The sequence below is a fragment of the Oryx dammah genome, unplaced genomic scaffold (genome assembly GCF_014754425.2).
Source record: "Oryx dammah isolate SB20612 unplaced genomic scaffold, SCBI_Odam_1.1 HiC_scaffold_6, whole genome shotgun sequence".
In the NCBI taxonomy this organism is placed as follows: domain Eukaryota; kingdom Metazoa; phylum Chordata; class Mammalia; order Artiodactyla; family Bovidae; genus Oryx; species Oryx dammah.
The window spans coordinates 34,676,038-34,694,101 of record NW_024070190.1 but is presented as its reverse complement, the minus strand read 5'-3'; the positions used below and the strand labels follow the sequence as shown (position 1 = coordinate 34,694,101).

At 43.5% G+C, this 18,064-nt stretch overlaps 1 protein-coding gene across 2 annotated transcripts in view; it reads left to right on the top strand.

The window, feature by feature from the left end:
- Positions 1–12,141: 12,141 nt before the first annotated feature.
- Positions 12,142–18,064, top strand: part of STOX1 (storkhead box 1) — a 67,562-nt gene continuing 61,639 nt past the window's right edge. For both annotated transcript variants that reach the window (XM_040242235.1, XM_040242234.1), the window contains exon 1: positions 12,142–12,451. In XM_040242235.1, the coding sequence (XP_040098169.1) occupies positions 12,142–12,451 (310 nt within the window). The remainder of the gene's footprint in view (positions 12,452–18,064) is intronic.

The following is an 18,064-nucleotide window of genomic DNA, read 5'->3' as shown; positions in this document are numbered from 1 at the left end:
CATGTGCCCTAGACCTAACATCAAAGAATGCCATATAATCACTTTAATTTTTCTCCTTTATTGCAATACTGCAGTTTCACTATTGTTAACATGTGGTTAAGATGGTACCTCTTTATATGAAGTTTGTTTTAGATTCTCAAATTTGGATTAATTTAACTTCAGAAATGAACTTTTTCAAACGTTTCTTTTTAAATTAGCATTTATTTGTGTTCATAGCCTTTGCCCTAAAAATTCTCTGGGGCTACTAATCAGGTGCAAGTTTTACCTTTGGTCCAACAACAGTTGATACTTCACTGTTGCTGTAGCAATTCAGGCAAATGAAGCATCATAAAGAGCAGGTAACAATTTTAAATGTGATCTTTAGGAAGCCATTATATATATCATTATATAGAGAGGTTATTACAACACTGATCAAAACTTTCTCACATCTAAAGAGACAAAATAGGAGGAATTTGCATGCTGTGTGGTTCATGGTCATTCTAAATTTTCAGATTCAAGATAAACCAAAAACAAACTTGGCTTGGGTTTAATTTGCTAGGATAGATTCTCCTTTGTAAGGGTCATATAAGGGTTTGAAAAGTTGATACAGCAGTTATTAGCCTGTGAAAGTGTTAGTTGTTCAGTTATGTACAACTCTTTGTGACCATATGGACTGTAGCCCGCCAGGTTCCTCTGTCCATGGAATTCTCCAGGCAAGAATACTGGAATGGGTAAGCCCATTCCCTTCTCCAGGGAATCTTCCTGACCCAGGGATCAAACTTCGGTTTCCTGCATTGCAGGCAGTTTCTTCACCAGTCTGAGCCACCAGGGAAGTCCAAGTTAGTATCCTATGCTTCAGCAAAGAAATTGATCATGATTTTTCCTATTCTAAAAGTTAGAAAATTCAACCAAAAACAATGGAAAGTTATTCCTTTGTGGTCCCCAGATAAATAATGAAGGGTTTAATATTTCACATTATCTGGCCTCAGTAAAACCCTCATATTCACTTAAATTGAACCTAGCCTCTTAGTATTTTCAAATGCAGCTCACTGGTTATCTTTAGCCTTTTTATCTTCCTTCAGGCAGGGAAAGAACAGAATCTACTTCCAACATATAAATATTTAATGTTCATTCATTTTCTTTCTTAGACCCTTTGAAAGCCAGTCCCTAACTACACAAAGACCACTTGCTGTTTCTGGCTATAACATAAATATTTAATTAAAACCTACTTTGAACCATTCTTCCTTAAGGTATAAATCAAGTACACTAGCCTTGGGCTGCACTTCTGCCGTTTCCCGAATCCATCTGTTATTTAATCACAGGGTTTTTACCAGCTTTGCAAGTTCAGGAGGCATTCACCTGGCTGTTGGAAATGTTCTAGGAGGTGAGTTTTTAACCTTTCAGCTAGTGCTTTCAAAATAGAACCAGTCAGTCTGGCTATTATGAATAATGCTCCCGTGAACATTGATGTAACAAGTTTTTGATTTATCTTGGGTATATACCTGGGAGTAGAATTGCAGGGTCATCCATTGAGTTTTTTTTTCCTGTTAATATATACATTTAAAATATTCCCCCCAGTTCTATTAACATCATGTACACCACTGTATTTAAGGTGTACAGCATAATGACTTACATGTATTGTGAAATGATTACCGAAATTATTTTTTTAATTTAAAATTTTTGACTCTACTGTGTGGCTTGCAGGATCTTAGTCCCCTGACTGAACCCATGTCCTCTGCAGTGGAAGCAGAGAGTCTGAACTACTGGATCGCCAGGGAAGTCCCATCTCAATAATTTCAGTTAACAGTCTTCATCTCATATAGATAGAAAAAGAAAAAGATTTTTTCCTTGTGATGAGAACTCATAGGATTTACTCTTTTTCACAACTTCCCTACTGTTATAACTAATACAGATAATGTGATTAACGTGGGGGTTGAAGATACCCCCAAGGTCTAATAGTTATTATTAAATGGGGAGAATACAGAAAATTTTGTCTATGCCATCTTCTTGATACTAATATTTTTAATTTAAAATGTGATACAGTATGATTCTATTTTTCTAAACTTGTTTTTTTCTGTCTATATTTACCTAAAACAATGTTTGCCCTATTAAAGATCATTTCTGGATGGTAGAATTTCAAGTTAATGTTTCTCTTTTTGTACTTTATGAGGTATGTCATTTTTCAGAAATAATAGAGGCATTCTTTAAAAAATAAAGTGTGTGGTTTGGAGGAATATTGGGACATGTTCCCAAAGAAATGTCTGAAAGCTCGTATGTTAGTCACTCAGTTGTGTCCGACTGTTTGCAACCCCATGGATTGTAGCCCACGAAGTTCCTCTGTCCATGGAATTCTCCAGGCACGAGTACTGCGGTGGGTTGCCATTCCCTTCTCCAGGGGATCTTCCCGACCCAGGGATCAAACCCTAGAAAAACCTAGTAAATTTCCTTTCTGAGTGGTTATAATCAGTTTAAAAGAATTTTTTTCTTATCCTCTAGTGTGATTTACCTCTCTTCACCATTTGGCAGTTTGAATGTCCAAGAGGGACAGTTTATTGGTTTAAAAAACAATTCTTGGCTCCAAATTCATTTGAGGAACATGGACAGTATGGGTGTATGTGCCCTCTTAACAGTCAAAATATTCATATAATAGTATCATAAATATTATAAATATAGAAGGCTACATTGACATAAGAAACCTTGACATCGTAAATGTAGTGATTGCCACTGAATTGTTCATTTAAAAATAATCTTGATTTATTTAGAATAAACAATATATTATGTGAATAGCACATCACTTTTTGAAAATTAGGAATTCTTCCGAATAACTATGCAGTCTCCAGAAACGTTTTTTTCTTTAATGAAGTGATCCATCAAAAGGTTTTAAGAAGTAAGCTCTGCTCATATTATTAAAATATTACAGTGTGCACATAAAAATTTATTTACAGTAAAGTTTTAGGCAATCTAGTACAAAACAAGATTGCCTATAAAAGAATATTTTCACTTGTAAGAAATGCATTTTGAAAACTCACTGGCCCTTGGAGGTTGGTCAAGTGGAAAACCTAATGGAATTCCAAGGAAGCTGATCACCTCACATGGCTCTAATAAAGTTTTGCCATAAACATCTGTGGGAAATCTGAGAGTAATCTTGTGGAGGGATATTAAATTTGCAGGGCCTGTTGGCTGTTTACCCCTGTAGTGTTAGGTCCCCTTGTGGTAAATGAGGTAAATTCTAGGATGCTTTTTCCTAAGGGTCTAGAGAGCTCTAGGGCTTTGTAAGAAAGGCTGCCTTTCACTTTTTAAGCCCTGGTTTGACTCTAACCAGGTTGACCTTGTGACCTTGAATTGTTTGTGTGAAATGAGGTGGAGATCTCAGTTCTGCCTTAAGGAAATGCCTTTCACATAGAAATTGGCACTAATTGGTCTCCCTGTTGACAGGGTTAGCTGAGAGGCTCATGATTAAATGGGCGGTGAGAACAGAAACTAAATCCCCACCACCTCAGCTCAGCATGTCGGCACCAATTCTGCCCTCTTCCAGCAGCATCCAACATGCAGAGCAACTGGGTTGGACCAGGAGGCCTACCATTTGTGCATTAAGAATACTTTCCATATGTCTGGCCCTGTTCTGTGAAGCAATCTTGACAGGAATAGAGCTCTAAACCAGGATTCTGCAGTCTTCTGTAAAGGGCCGGAGAGGAAATATTTTAGGGCTTGCAGACCATACAGTCTTGCAACCACTTAACTCTGCTGACAAGAGCAGCCATAGAGAATGCGTAAATGAAAGAGTGGGCTGGTGCCCCAGTAAAGCACAATGGACAACCCAACATTGTAAGTCAACTGTGCTCCAGTAAAATTTAATTTAAAAAACGTAATGGCTATACATTTGAATTTGATTTCATTTCCCCGTCAAGAAATATTATTTTTCTTTTGCTATTTTTTTCTTCAACTATTTAAAAATGTAAGTATCAGTCTTAGCTTGCAGGTCATACTAAAACAAGCAGTAGGCTAGATATGACCCACCATCCACAGCTTGCTCACCTCTGCTCTAGACTTGAGTATCGAAGATCTCGCTCACTTTCTCTCTTGGCTCAGACACTTAACTAGCTATGGACCCTGTGCACCTTTTTAACTTCTGTGGCCCTCCCTTAGATTATGAAGTGTTTTGACAGAACAGATGAAACAAAATTCCTTTTAGCTATATTATTAGATTTCCTGATTCCATTATAGGAGAAGAAGTCAACCCAAGCAATGTTATTTTATGTATGTGGAATGGAAATTAGTTTACTTAAGGGAAACAAATCTTAATGTATCCTCAGTTTGAATCTTTGTCCTAATATGAGGAACAATGTCACAGCTCTGATAGTAAGATCAAAATTTGTAGTCTCCTAAGAAGGAAATGGCAACCCACTCCAGTGTTCTTGCCTGGAGAATCCCAGGGACAGCGGAGCCTGGTGGGCTGCCGTCTGTGGGATCCCACAGAGTCTGACACGACTGAAGCGACTTAGCAGCAGCAACTCTCTACAAAGGCTCATTCATACCACTTATATTTTCCCAGTGCTATTCTTTCCTATTGTTGTTTTTTTGGTTTGTTTGGTTTTGGTGAGTGAAGAGAACACAATGCCAGAGATTATTAGAAAGCAGACATTTTTCTCCTTTAAAGATGTTACTTTAAAATAATTTTTTTTTTTTTTTTTGGTCTTACTGGCAACTGTATTTTACAAGCACTCAGCTACCTAGATGTACTTTTTGTTAGAGGTGATGACTGAGAGTTAGTAGTAATTTTTACTGAAGAGCAGAAAAGACAATCACCAATTTATTCAACGAATGGACATACATATCTAAAGGTGAAGATATTTTAAGAGCATGTTTGTTTCTTCATAAATCACACTTCATTTGTCCTTTTGTTCTTCATATCAAATATCCAGACAGTGTTTGTATCTCATGTTACACATTCAGTTTGTTCAAAGTGTTCAGTAACCCAAATAAGGCCCACACTTTGTTGCTTTGGTTGGCATGTCTTTTTTTTTTAGCGGGGGAGGGCTTGCCACGTGGTATGTGGGATGGGATCGAACCCCTGCCCTCTGCACTGGGAGCATGGAGCCTTAACCACTGGACTGCCAGGGAAGTCCTTTTAACCTCTCCTCCCCTGCTTTGTTTTTCTTGTCATGAAAAGGAAACCATTAGATTGTAAACTACTTGAAATAATGGAAATGCATCCTTTACGGTTGTATCCTCCTCTTTATTACCCAAGGCAGTGCCTGGGATTCAGCAGGCTCAGTAAGTATTTGTTCTTGTATTATAGATGCTTCTATAAAGCTTCATGTTTTATTCAGTTCCTCTGTAGAATGTTCAGTGAATTACATCTGTTTAGGCCTAAAGCAGGGTTGATTGGTACCAACTTGAATTAGTTTTCCGGTACCACACTTTTGTTCTTTATCATCTCGTTCCTTGCTTTTGAGCAGGGCTGTGGGGGCATTCTAGAGGATACATAGATGAATAAAAGGTAATCTTGGATTCCTGCTTAAACAGCTGGTAACAGGTAGACAGACTGTGAGTATGGGGAAAGCAACACTTTGTTTCACAATCCATGACGATTTCAGTGTGAGGGAAGTTAGCATCCTTCTTCCCCATAAGAAAGCAGAGAAGAGACTTGTACCTGAAAGGCAGGGGCCTCACTGGAAACAGTTCATTTGAAATCTGGGCAACTGGAGTGAGGACAACTCATTTTTGATCAGATCTGCATGTAAATAGTGGGATACCCAGGCGGCACCCAGGTGGTAAAGAATCTGCCTGCCAAGCAGGAGACATGGGTTTGATCCCTGGGTTGGGAAGATTTCCCTGGAGAAGGAAATAGCAACCTGTTCCAGTATTCTTGCCTAGAAAGTTTCATGGACAGAGGAGCCTGGCAGGCTACAATCCATGGGGCCACAAAGAGATACAACTGAGTGCACACACAGGCAGTCTCCTTTAAAATTCGTGAAACTGAATTTGGCATCTTGCCTTAGACCACCATACTTATTTTTTGGTGTCAGGGAAATAGTTAATCTGATTTTCCATATTTCAAGTAATAGGAATTTTGCTCACTGGCTTTGGCTGCAGGGCACTTAGTTGCTATGCCTTTTTGACAGATTGCTGTTCCAGCTTTCTTTCCAGAAGTAATATTTTCCAGGTCTGAGACCTGCCCTCTGACCCCAAGTTTAATGGGGAGGTGGAGTGATGGAGTCGGCTTATTTTGGTTAGAAAACGTATTGGTTTTAATGGACCCAGTGCTGAAGAGCCAGCTGCCTTTACTTCCTTTAACTCAAAAATTATTGGGGCCTCTTTTTAATTGTAAAATCTTTTGAAAGTATAGAGAAGCTCATAGAAAAATTGCTTGTAATCTGTCTACAAATAATTTTTGTTAACATAATAATTACTTCAGTTGTCCCCTCCCCAAACAAAAATGGGATTATGGGGTGTTTTAAATGCTTTATGGATATTAATTCCTTTAATGAAGTAGGGAAGGGCAGAGTGATGGAAAGTTTTGTACTGGCTCCTGACAAAGATGTTCCTTGACCAAAGTATACAGTCCTTTATGAGCCCTGTTTTTTAATTTTTATTTATAGTATTTTTTAAATTTTTATTGAAGTATGCTGCTGCTGCTGCTAAGTCGCTTCAGTCGTGTCCGACTCTGTGCGACCCCATAGATGGCTCCCTACTAGGCTCCGCCGTCTGTGGGATTCTCCAGGCAAAAATACTAGAGTGGGTTGCCATTTCCTTCTCCAATGCATGAAAGTGAAAAGCGAAAGTGAAGTCTCTCAGTCGTGTTGACTCTTTGCGACCCCATGGACTGCAGCCCACCAGGCTCCTGCGTCCATGGGATTTTCCAGGCAAGAGTACTGGAGTGGGGTGCCTGATAATGTTGGGTTAGTTTTGGGTATACAGCACAGTGATTCAGTTGTGCATCCGTATATATATTTTTCTCCAGATTCTTTCCCATTATAGGCACTACAAGATACTGAATAAGTTCTCTGTGCTATACAGTAGGTTTTTGTTGTTTCTTTTCTCAGTCCTCTTTTTGACTAGGCCTCAAATTGGGCCTCATCTTAATCTTCTGCCTGCCCTGCCCAAGAAGATTGTTAATTCGGGTTAGTATAAATCCTTCAACTGATCAAGTTCTGCATCCCCTACCTCAAAGTATAAATCCTCAAGGTTTAGCAAGGATTCCTCATCCTTGATGTTTCCTATCAGTAATTTTCTATCCACTGACTTCCTCACTCTGCTCCTCGGCAAAAATCCCCAGCTTCTTTGCTGTCTTTGCAAAGATGGACAGCTATCTTTGCTATCTAGACTTTGTGATAGGCTTGGGCAAAATTTTCCTTACCATTTTAACAAGGACCAGAATAGTTTTTTGGTTTTCTTAAAATCATTTCTCACATCAGAATTATGGAGTTTCTGGTATTCTTAGCCTCTTAGTGTTCCAAGCTAAGGATCTTTTTTCTCCAATGTTTATCTTTTTTTGACCTCTTGCCATTGAGAAGATAAAGAAGTGAAATGTTTAAAGGCAGGCTTCCCTGGTGGCTAAGTAATAAAGAATCCACCTGCCAATGCAGGAGATGTGGGTTTGATCCCTGATCCGGGAATATCCCATGCCTGAGCACCACGACACTTGAGCCTGTGCTCTAGAGTCTGGGAGCCACAACTGCTGAGCCTACATGCCCTAGAGCCCATGCTCCACAACAGGAGAAGCCACTACAATGAGAAGCTAAAACACACCACAACTAGAGAGGAGATCCGGCTCTCCACAACTAGAGAAAAGCCTGCGCAGGAACAAAGACCCAGACCAGCCAAAAACACATAAAACAATTTAAAAAATAAATGTTTAAAGGCAAATCTGAATCAACTTAGGGATATCTGACCCTCAGGCTCTTTTTCATCTCTTAGTACCTCATTAGGCTCAATGATCAGAGAAGGCAATGGCACCCCACTCCAGTACTCTTGCCTAGAGAATCCCATGGACGGAGGAGCCTGGTGAGCTGCAGTCCATGGGGTCACTAAGAGTCGGACACGACTGAGCGACTTCACTTTCACTTTTCACTTTCATGCATTGGAGAAGGAAGTGGCAACCCACTCCAGTATTCTTGCCTGGAGAATCCCAGGGACAGAGGAGCCTGTTGGGCTGCCGTCTGTGGGGTCGCACAGAGTCGGACACGACTGATGCGACTTAGCAGCAGCAGCAGCAGGCTCAATGATTACTGAAACTGCATTAGGGTTTCTACTGTTGGGAGTGAAGGTGGAGCTGTAGAATTGTGAAGCTGCAAGGGACTCCAAGAAATCTCTCAGGTCAGTCAACTGTTCTGGTAACTCAGTTTACAGACAAAGCTACTGTGGCCCAGAGTCTTGCTTAAATAAAACAGCTAGAATAAAGGTAATGTTTTTTCTTTAAAAAGAAATGGCATTAAATGTCCTTCCCCTGCTCCCACTTCCTTTTTTTCTGTCCTTGAGTCATCACAGTTGCTTGGGAAAGCCTCACATTTTCCTTTGGGAAATAGAAACAAAAGTCTGTATGGCTTTTTTCCCCCCCTCTGATAAAGGAAACAAATGTGCTGTAGAAGCAGAAATGGTCATAATAAAGTGAATCCAGATATAAAATGCTCTCTAAATCAGCCTAAAGTGTCAAGGCTTGATTTTCTGAGTAAAGGGGAACGAACTTCAACTTGATGAATTTTAGTGTGCAAAAAATTTTGAGGTAGTTAATACTGAGTATAACGTGTGTCATAAAATGACGCCAGAGAAACAACTGAAGTGCAGGTGCGTGGGACCTGGGTGCATGTTCCTTGAGGCTTTGACCTCAGCATTGACTGTTGGACACCAAGGTCTTCCTGTGATTCAACCTCAAAACAGAATGCTTCTGTGTATGGTGGTGACACCAGGCTAGCAAGAAAAACAGGGTTATCATGGATCAAGTACTAGTTAAATTAGATTTGATTCAGATGGAACAAATCTATGCCCCAGGTACTGGGCTATATGATGGGTCACAGAGCTGAATCAAGCAGAAGCCTGGCCCTCTCAAGTTGCCTAACGAGACAGGTAAGTAAATATTATAACTTTTAACACAGGTATTAAGAGAGGGTTAACAAAGCTCTAAGTACAGATTTAATTTTCCTGGATGTGTCACAGGTTTTATGAGCTGGCCTTTGTAGTATACCACCTGATGGAAAGGGGAGAGGCCTTCTAGGCAGAGGAAGTAGTGTGAGCAAAGATGTGGAAGCATATTTGGGAAGGTGCGTAATTTTGAGTAGCTGCAATCCTTGGTGTGGATTGGAGGAGGAAGGCAAGGATGGAGATGGAGGACAGGCTGGAATCAGGGTGTGAAAAGCACTGAGTCAGGATTATTGAACTGGATCATCTGTCCTAAGATAGGACAGACACCAGGCAGATGTGAGCATCCAATGACCCAGTTCATCTTTTCTGGCAATTACAGTGTAAGCAAGAATGAATCTGTTACCCTTCAGTTTTCTAAACCAAATAAGCTCACAAGATCCATTTGCCAGAGTTGGCCTTGTCTTGACCATGTTTCGGGAGGTCTACTCCTTAGAACTGTCACAAACAAAAAAACTTGAGGGTTTACATGATACCCAGAAAACGAGGAAAACAGGGCTTGATATTTTTCTTGGGGTGCTCATTCAGTTACCTAGCACCTCCTGACACAGAGTACTGATGTCTGTCACTTGCACTCACCACTAAGTTTGTTCAGAGAGGCCCCAGCAATGGGCTTGACTGCATTGCCTCCGAGAGCTTGTCACTGTGGTTCTCGAGGCTGATGCCTCAGAATGTAGTCTCTACACGTATCCGCAAGTGTCCCTCCATATAGGGTGCTCCCATAATGCCTCCCTCAACTCAATCAAAGGCACTAGCTTCCTGTTCCCTTCTCTCTAGGATAAGCCATCTCAATCCTCCTAATGGTCTTGAAGTCCAAAAACTCTGCTGATCCTGTGGTCCTATCCCATGAAATGCCACTGTATTTTTGCAGACATTAGCAAATTAAGTGACGTAAATCTCCACAAAAAGTAAAAATGGGAGACACAATGAATGTGCTTTGAGACTCTAGAGACATGGTCTTTCTAAGGTGGGATTGTACCGGCAGAATTTCAGGCCTGATGAGGTGGGCAAGAGAGAGATCATCTGGAAATGGAGAATGGAAAAGTGAAATACATTGTTGGCAGTCATTTGCTCTGGAGGGAAGATGGGGCTCAATAATATTACCCCCTTGTCCATGTCCATGTGTCCATGTGAAGTCGCTCAGTCGTGTCCAACTCTTTGCGACCCCATGGACTGTAGCCCTCTAGGCTCCTCTGTCCATGGGATTCTCCAGGCAAGAATACTGGAGTGGGTTGCCATTTCCTTCTCCAGGGGATGTTCCCGACCCAGGGATCGAACCCAGGTCTCCCGCATTGCAGTCAGACGCTTTAACCTCTGAGCCACCAGGGAAGCATATTACCCCCTTTCAGATGGTTAATTCTGAGAATAAAATTACACATGTCAAATTCTCAATACAGTTCTAGGTAGAGTGAGTTGAGTGTAAACGGAAATTATCATGTCATAGATACTAGAAATAAAGAGATATCATAGACACTGTCATAGATGCTAGATATAAAGATTAAAGTCATAGTTCCCCAGGTTGGGGAACACAGTAATGTCATCTCTCACAACAGAGAGGAGGAGCTTGGCTATGCAGACAGACATTTAGTTCATTTGGGCTCTGTGCTGTATTTATCCATCTATCCATCTCAGACAGAAAAGAAATGTGAGATGGTTGTCTCAGGTTTGCCTGCTTATTTAATTTGTCATAGGGAGCCCTGACTTGGAAGTTGTCTGACACCATTTCTTACTATTTGTATGACCAGGAAGTGCTTCTGAATCCAACCTAGCTCCAGTTACCTTATCTGTTAAAAACAGAGAGAGGGAGAGATACGAAGAAAGTTAACATGGAATTGTGAAATTAAGGCCTCCAGCATACAGTGTCCAATACATGTTAGCTCTAGCTATTAACAACAGCCCCTATCATTTACTGTGCTAATGACTCACTAGGAGCAAGGTGAAGATTATCTCAGATTATTGTAGTTGTTACTGATAACTGATAAGCTGAGGGAGTGGGAATCTGGACTGACTCCCAAGTCTCCTCAAGCCCCTCTGCTCCCTCTTAAAGTGCTGATTATAGACTGCCCTTCCATTCCTTTCTGTTCTTACCCCCAGGAGCTCTCACCCAGTGCAACGGTCAGGATTCCAGGATTCCTTCTTTCCCCTCAGCATCTGAACTGTCCCCCATGCTGCGAGGCACTGGCTAGAGTCTTTCCGTACACTCCTGGGGATTCTTGTCTGAATCCCCATCCCAACCGAGGCCTGAATCCCAAGGATTTCACTACTGTGCCTCGCCAGCCGATCGAGATGGAGCCTCTGGATCATTCTTTGTCCCTTAACACTTCAAGTGAATGGGATAACCCAGGAGAGGGACCAGACACTAGAACCTCAGAAAGTCACGAAAAAGGTTCTTAGAATTGAGTCCCAACTGCTTATTTTACTAGAGAGTAAACGGAGGTCACAGAGGGAAAGTAACTTACGCAAACTGTTTAGAAGTAGACGACCTAACTCCTGACCCGAGGGAGTTCACCCCTCGTGGCGTCTTCTTGGGGGCGATCCCAAAGCCAGGGCCAAAGCGGCCGTCCTAGTCCTCCGGGCTCTGCGGAACCCTGACCTGCCCTTCGCGCCGCAGTTGGAGGGAGCTTGGTTCCTCGGGAGCTGCGGGCGCCCCCCGCCCACCGGTCGGGTAAAGCCCCAGTGACGGCCCACGGGGGAAGAGGAGCTCGGGTTGCCGGGAAGCAGGGAAGTGGAGAGCCCCCCGGAGTGGGAGTTGGGGGATTGGGTTGGGGTATGGAGAATGACCTGGGAATTCAGCACTTGGAAGCCCCTATTGGCCGCCTCTCGGGTGACAGCAGTGGCTGTTCCCAGGCTGCACGTTCCGCCCCACCCCCTGCCCAAATCGACCCCGCCCCCTGAGCCCCGTTCCCCCGGCAGCCGGCGCCGCGCACAGTAAGCCGATCCCTCCCGCAGACCGCGGCCGCCAGCGCACCGAAGCTGCGGAACCCGGCGGTGCGCTAAGCTGCGGGCCCTGGCCTCCGAGGCAGCATGGCCCGGCCCGTGCAACTGGCGCCGGGTTCCTTGGCGCTGGTGCTGTGCAGGCTGGAGGCGCAGGAGGAGGCGGAGGGTGCGGAGGAGCCTGGCGGGCGCGCTGTGTTCCGCGCCTTCCGAAGAGCCAACGCGCGCTGCTTCTGGAACTCGCGGCTGGCGCGCGCCGCCTCGCGGCTGGCCTTCCAGGGCTGGCTGCGGCGCGGGGTGCTGCTGGTGCACGCCCCTCCCGCCAGCCTGCAGGTGCTGCGCGACGCCTGGTGTCGCCGGGCCCTGCGCCCGCCGCGGGGCTTTCGCATCCTGGCGGTGGGTGAGTGCGGGGCCGGGAAGGGAGAGCGTCAGGCGCGAGCTGCGGGACCGAGCCCTGGCCTTTGGGGCGGGAACTGGCGGTGGAGGGTGTGGGTTTGGGAGCGCAGACAGAGTGGCTGGAGAAGGACTGTCCTGAGACGTTCCTTCTTGCTGAGACCCAAAAGCTTCCACCTTCAACAAGACATGACTGGACGTGCCCTGGGCCAACTTTAGAGTGTCTCCATTCTTCAACTCTTTGAGGCAGTGAAGTGCACAGGTTCCTGATCGAAGGAACTTTCAGTCTGGAAAAGTGATGTTTTAGGGAGAGAGGTTTAGGGCCCCGGGCGCCGGAGCTGTGCGGTCAGGAGACAGGGGCCTCAGGCCCGGCTTCATGGGTCGGGGTGCTTAGGAAATGTACACCAGGAGCTGGCCAGAATCTACCGATTGTGAACTGGCTGATGTTTTGTTTTGTTTCAAATTACACGCTTGGAGCGGACAACAGGCTGTGGTTTTCATGCCCTGCTGTACTGGGTGGTGTGGTGGTCTTGGAACAGAGCCTAGTGGAGGGTTTGGGGTCGTTAACTGCTAGGGAAAAAGAAATGACAAATGGCGTTCTGGACACATCCCATCCCATTAGCTAAATAGGGAGAATTCCTCCTTTCCAGTCTTTTCAGAGTCCATTTGTTAGGAGACAGCAGCTTTTGCTTGTGTAAAATAGCTTCTCATTAAGGACACAAGCCGCCACATCACTGAGTGGTCTCTGATACCCACTAAACTCATGTGGGTGTCAGCTCCCTGTCTGCATTCGTGTGGGGCTGTACCATTTGATGGTGTGCTATTGACAAGTCACCAGTGGTTCCAGCCCTCAATTTTGACTCCTACGGAAGAATCCCTCTCTGTCTCAGCCCATAAATCATCCTCGGAGGAGGAGGAGAACAAGGGGCAGCAATGACATCCATTTGTTTTAGTTCCCAGGCGTAAGGGGGCGAGACAGGGTGAGGTCCTCGACGCTGTGTATCATCTGCGCACAGGCCAGGTCTCTACCTCCTAGGCCAGTGAGGCTTCTCACCTCCATGCATCCAATTCTCTGTGGTACCTCTACCCACCCCCACTTTCCTCCCCTTCATTTGCAAAGCCACATACACACATTTCATCTCCTTTTACTTGCAGGAATGAGTGAAGAAAATGGGTTTCTGGCTTTGATAGCGGTGAACCAAGTAGCCAAGCCAAAATTCTCAAAGGGGAAGGGGTCTTTCAGACAGGCTGGATGAAAAGCTCTTTTCAGTCCTGTGTCCTCCCTCGGTTTTTCTGGTTTGAATTAGCAGCTGCATTCTCTGGTTCCCCCACCCCCCTTTCAAAGGGTGAGCACAGAGCATATTGCGGAGAAGGAGTGAATGGGGTTGGGGTCTGGACCGGAGGGTGAAATAGAGAGGGCTTGTGCTAAGCCAGAGGTAGCTGTGATGCTGCCACCTGGGGTGTAGCCAGCAGTGGTGAATGCTGGTTCTTGGATTGACCCTGTTTGCTGCCATCTGAAAGACGCTTTGGACAAAGTGAACATATCACCAGGTACTCTTAATTCTCCACCCACCAGACAGTGCTGCCTTATCGCACAGTTCAGGATATGATGGACACTGTATTCTATGGAGTGTGCAGCAAAGTGGTCTTTACTCTGGGTCATCACCCCTGATAAGGGGCTCTTGGAGGGAATAGTTTTGAGGTTATTTAACAAAATATTGATAAGAATTTGAACATAATCTGTACAAAACCACCTACTGGGATATTTTGAGGAACAAAACAGGGAAGATCTTATTTAATGCTGGTCAGTGGATACACATGGGGAGAGAGATTTGTTTTAAATGTATTCGCTAATTACTAGTCTAATTTGGGGGTCCTTGGGTCAGATTGCAGGAGAGGAGGAATCAAGGCAGCTCTTGGGCCACCTCAAGAGTCCCAGAAGGTGGTGAGAGGAGGAGGAGTGGATTTCTCTCAAAGATATTGGAAATTTCAGTCCACTTGCTTTCACAAGTCTGGCAGCTCTGGCTTCCAGAAGCTAAAATGAACTACCAGGAAGGCAAGGAAGAACTAATGCAGGTTTTCACTCCACTCTCAGTACCTTGTGGGAAAGAGCAAAATGTTAGAAAAAGACACAAAGAATCAATTTGGTCAGATCAGTTTGGTCTCTTTGGCACAGATTTTTCAGTGTTGTTTTGTTTTTTGAGGCTCATGTACTCCTATGTAAGAGGTTCCCTGGTGGCTTAGCGGTAAAGAATCTGCCTACCAATGCAGGCGACGTGGGTTTAATCCCTGGGTCCAAGGGAGGAGTCCCATGGACACAGGAGGCTGGCGGGCTATAGTCCATGAGGTCACAAAGAGTTGGACATGAGTTAGCAACTAAACAACAACTCTTATATAAGAGCATCTGGGCTTAAGAAGTGTTGCTGACCAGCTCAGACAAAATGCAGGGAGGCAAGGAGGAATGGCCCTCAGTTTTATAAGCCCACTGTGCTCCATGGGGCCTTCTCCTGGGGCTCATGGTGGCCTTTTAAGATTTGAGGAGGGATTGCTGTGGCCAAGCAGACAGGGGTCACCTGAACCCCAGGGACAGATTTGAATTGAAGGCCTGCAGCAGTTTGTTTCTCCCATGTTTTGTGCATCTTCTTTCTCTATTCACTTTCTCTACCCCAGCTTTACTCTGGTGAGAAAAAATAGTTTCCAGGCTGACAGTATTTCCCTAAGGGGCCAAGGGTCTTTATCAGGATAACCAGGCGCTAACTCTTCTTTTGTGCTCTAGTCCTCAAGTGTTTTCTGTTTCTGTTCTTTTTTGAAAAAAATTAGCAAATGACCTTAACAACTGATGGATTGAGCTCTGGGAGCTTCCCAGAACTGCAGGTGGTGGAGATGGGGGACACCTGTGTTTGTTTGGATGAATCAGTTCTTGCTGGAGGACCACACCCACTGGGGAGTTGAAAGGTTAATGATGGCCTCCTGGGGTAAGAGAGGGGTGGCCACTTGGCCAAACCAGTTTGTTTTCCGAAATTGATAGTTGAGGTATCCCAACTCTTTCACACCCAGTGTGGCCTTTCATCTTTTTCACTGAATGAGAATGAAAATAAGAATGCCTGTGGGGACTTCCTTGGTGATCCACAGTGGTTAGGATTCTGGGCTTTCACTGCTGTGGCCAGGGTTCAATCCCAGAAACAAAGATCCTTCAAGCTGTGCAGCACTGCCATAAAAACAAAACAAAAAAATGCCGGTGGCTTTTTCAAAATACTTGCTTCATTAATGTATTCATATGCTAGGTACTGTTCTAGTTTTTTTTTTTTTTTTTTTCTGTTTTAGTGTACCTTTTACTCAGAGTTGACTGTGTTCAAGGAGATAATGGAGTCAGCCTGTGTACTTCATATTTACTTCAAGAGGGGAGAGCTGAGTGGGAGCCTGTGTTCTGGAAGCTGGCTGGCTCACACACAGTCTGCATCCCACAGTGACAGATGTGGGCACTGCAAGACCTGATTCTTGTGAGTCTCTGATTCAGCTGGACATGAGTACCCTGGTGTGTGCTTTGAAGGGTCCTAAAGATCAGGCTGTCAGTTTGGTGACGGGGAGGTGATAGGAGGACTTTCCCACCTCTCCTCATGTCTCTCTTACCTGCTTCTTGAAACATCTCTGAGCACAGAGGTATCAAGGTAAAATGACAAGTGTTCCTTCTGAGTAGAGTCCAGCCAGTAATTTATGCTAGGTATAAATTTCAAACTCTGTTCTGGGATCTTATTTGGGGGAGTAGTTCAAGGATACGTAGGCCCTGATGGTACAAGAGTTGGGCAAACATCAGAAATGTTCTGACTTTATCTGATTTTGGGAATGGTGGGGGGAGGGTATGGAGAGATGGTGAGGAGAAGGAATGGTCCAACTCCTATTCTTCCTTGTTTCTGGATCCTGTCGTGAATTGGCAGTAGGGCCTCTTGTTGGGTTCAGTAGCTAAAGGAATTTTTAGATGAAATTAACAGTGAAATTCCCAAGTTATAAAAGTAGCATTTCATGCATTTTTCATATAATATACATGAGTGTAACCCAAATTTCCAACAGAGTTTGAAAAATTACCATGACCCTAGAAAGTTCCCTCTGCCCTTTTCCAGTCAGCTCTGCCCCCACCCTCAGAAGTAACCACTTTTCTGTGTAAACTATAAATTAAGTTTGCTTGTTCAAGCACTTCACGTAAGTGAAATCATAGACTGTATACTTTTGTGTGAGGATTCTTCATTCAGCCCAGTGTTTCTGAGATTTATCTCTGTTGCATTATTAATTTGTTCCTTTTTATTGCTCAGTAGAAATCCATTTTACTAATGTCAATATATCACAGTTTATTCATTTATCCTTAGATGGACTTCGGGGATGTTTCCAGCTTATGGCTAATATGAAAAACTTTTATGAATATTTCTGTACACTTTTTTTATGCTTTTATTTCTTCTGGGTCCTTACTTAGGAGAGGAATTGCTGACGCCTTAAGCAGGTTATGTTTAGTTGTCTGGCACCTTTTCCCAAAGTGCTTGTACCATTTTACACTCATTTTATATTCCCCAAAGATTTTCTCCAGTGCTTTCAACTATAAGTTTTATGGTTTTACATTCAGGTCTATGAGCCATTTTATTTATGTGAGTTCCCTACTGTCTCAGTCGGTAAAGAATCCGCCTGCAATGCAGGAGACCTGGATTTGATCCCTGGGTTGGGAAGATCCCTTGGAGGAGGCCATGGCAACCCCTTCCAGTAGCCTCGCCTAGAAATCCCCATGGACAGAGGAACCTAGAGGGCTGCAGTCCATGGGGTCACAAAGAGTCAGACACGACTGAGTGACTAAGCACAGCACACAGCACATGAATGGTGAGGTGTAGTTTGAAGGTTTTTCTTTTCTTTTTGCATATGGGTGTCCAGTTGTTCATGACAGTTTGTTGAAAAGACTAACCTTTCTCATTGAATTCCATTTGCAACTGTGGAAAATCAATTGAGTATATATGTAAGGGGCTATTTCCATTCATCTTGAGTCTGTCCTTTCACCCCAATACTATACTTATTGTACTTTTATAGTAAGACTTGAAATCAGATGTTGTGAGTCCTCCAACTTTGTTCTTCCTCAAAATTGTTTTGACTACTCTAGGTTCTTTGTTCTTACACATAAATTTTAGAATCAGCTTGTCAATGTCTTTAAACAAAACACACCTGGAATTTTAATTGGGATTGTATTGAAACAATAGATTAATTTGAAGTTAGATGAGAAATTAATCCTGGTTTTCCTCAAACTGCTCTGGTTTTAGAAATGATAAGTCTTGCATCTTGGGAACCCCCTCTATCCCAGGCAGACTGGGATGCTTGGTCACCCTTATTTGGGGAGAATTGACATCTTAACAATTTATGAACATGGTGTATCTGAGTGGTCTTAATTTGTCTTGGCAGTGATTTGTACTTCTAAGTGTTTAAGTCCTAAATATCTTTTGTTAATTTATGTCCCTGAAAACAATTTTGGATTCTATTGTAAATAGAATTACTTTAAAATAAACTTTTTATTTTGGAAAAATTTTAGATTTACAGGAAAGTTGCAGAGTTTCATATTCATTACCTAGTTTCACATAATGTTTTACCTTAC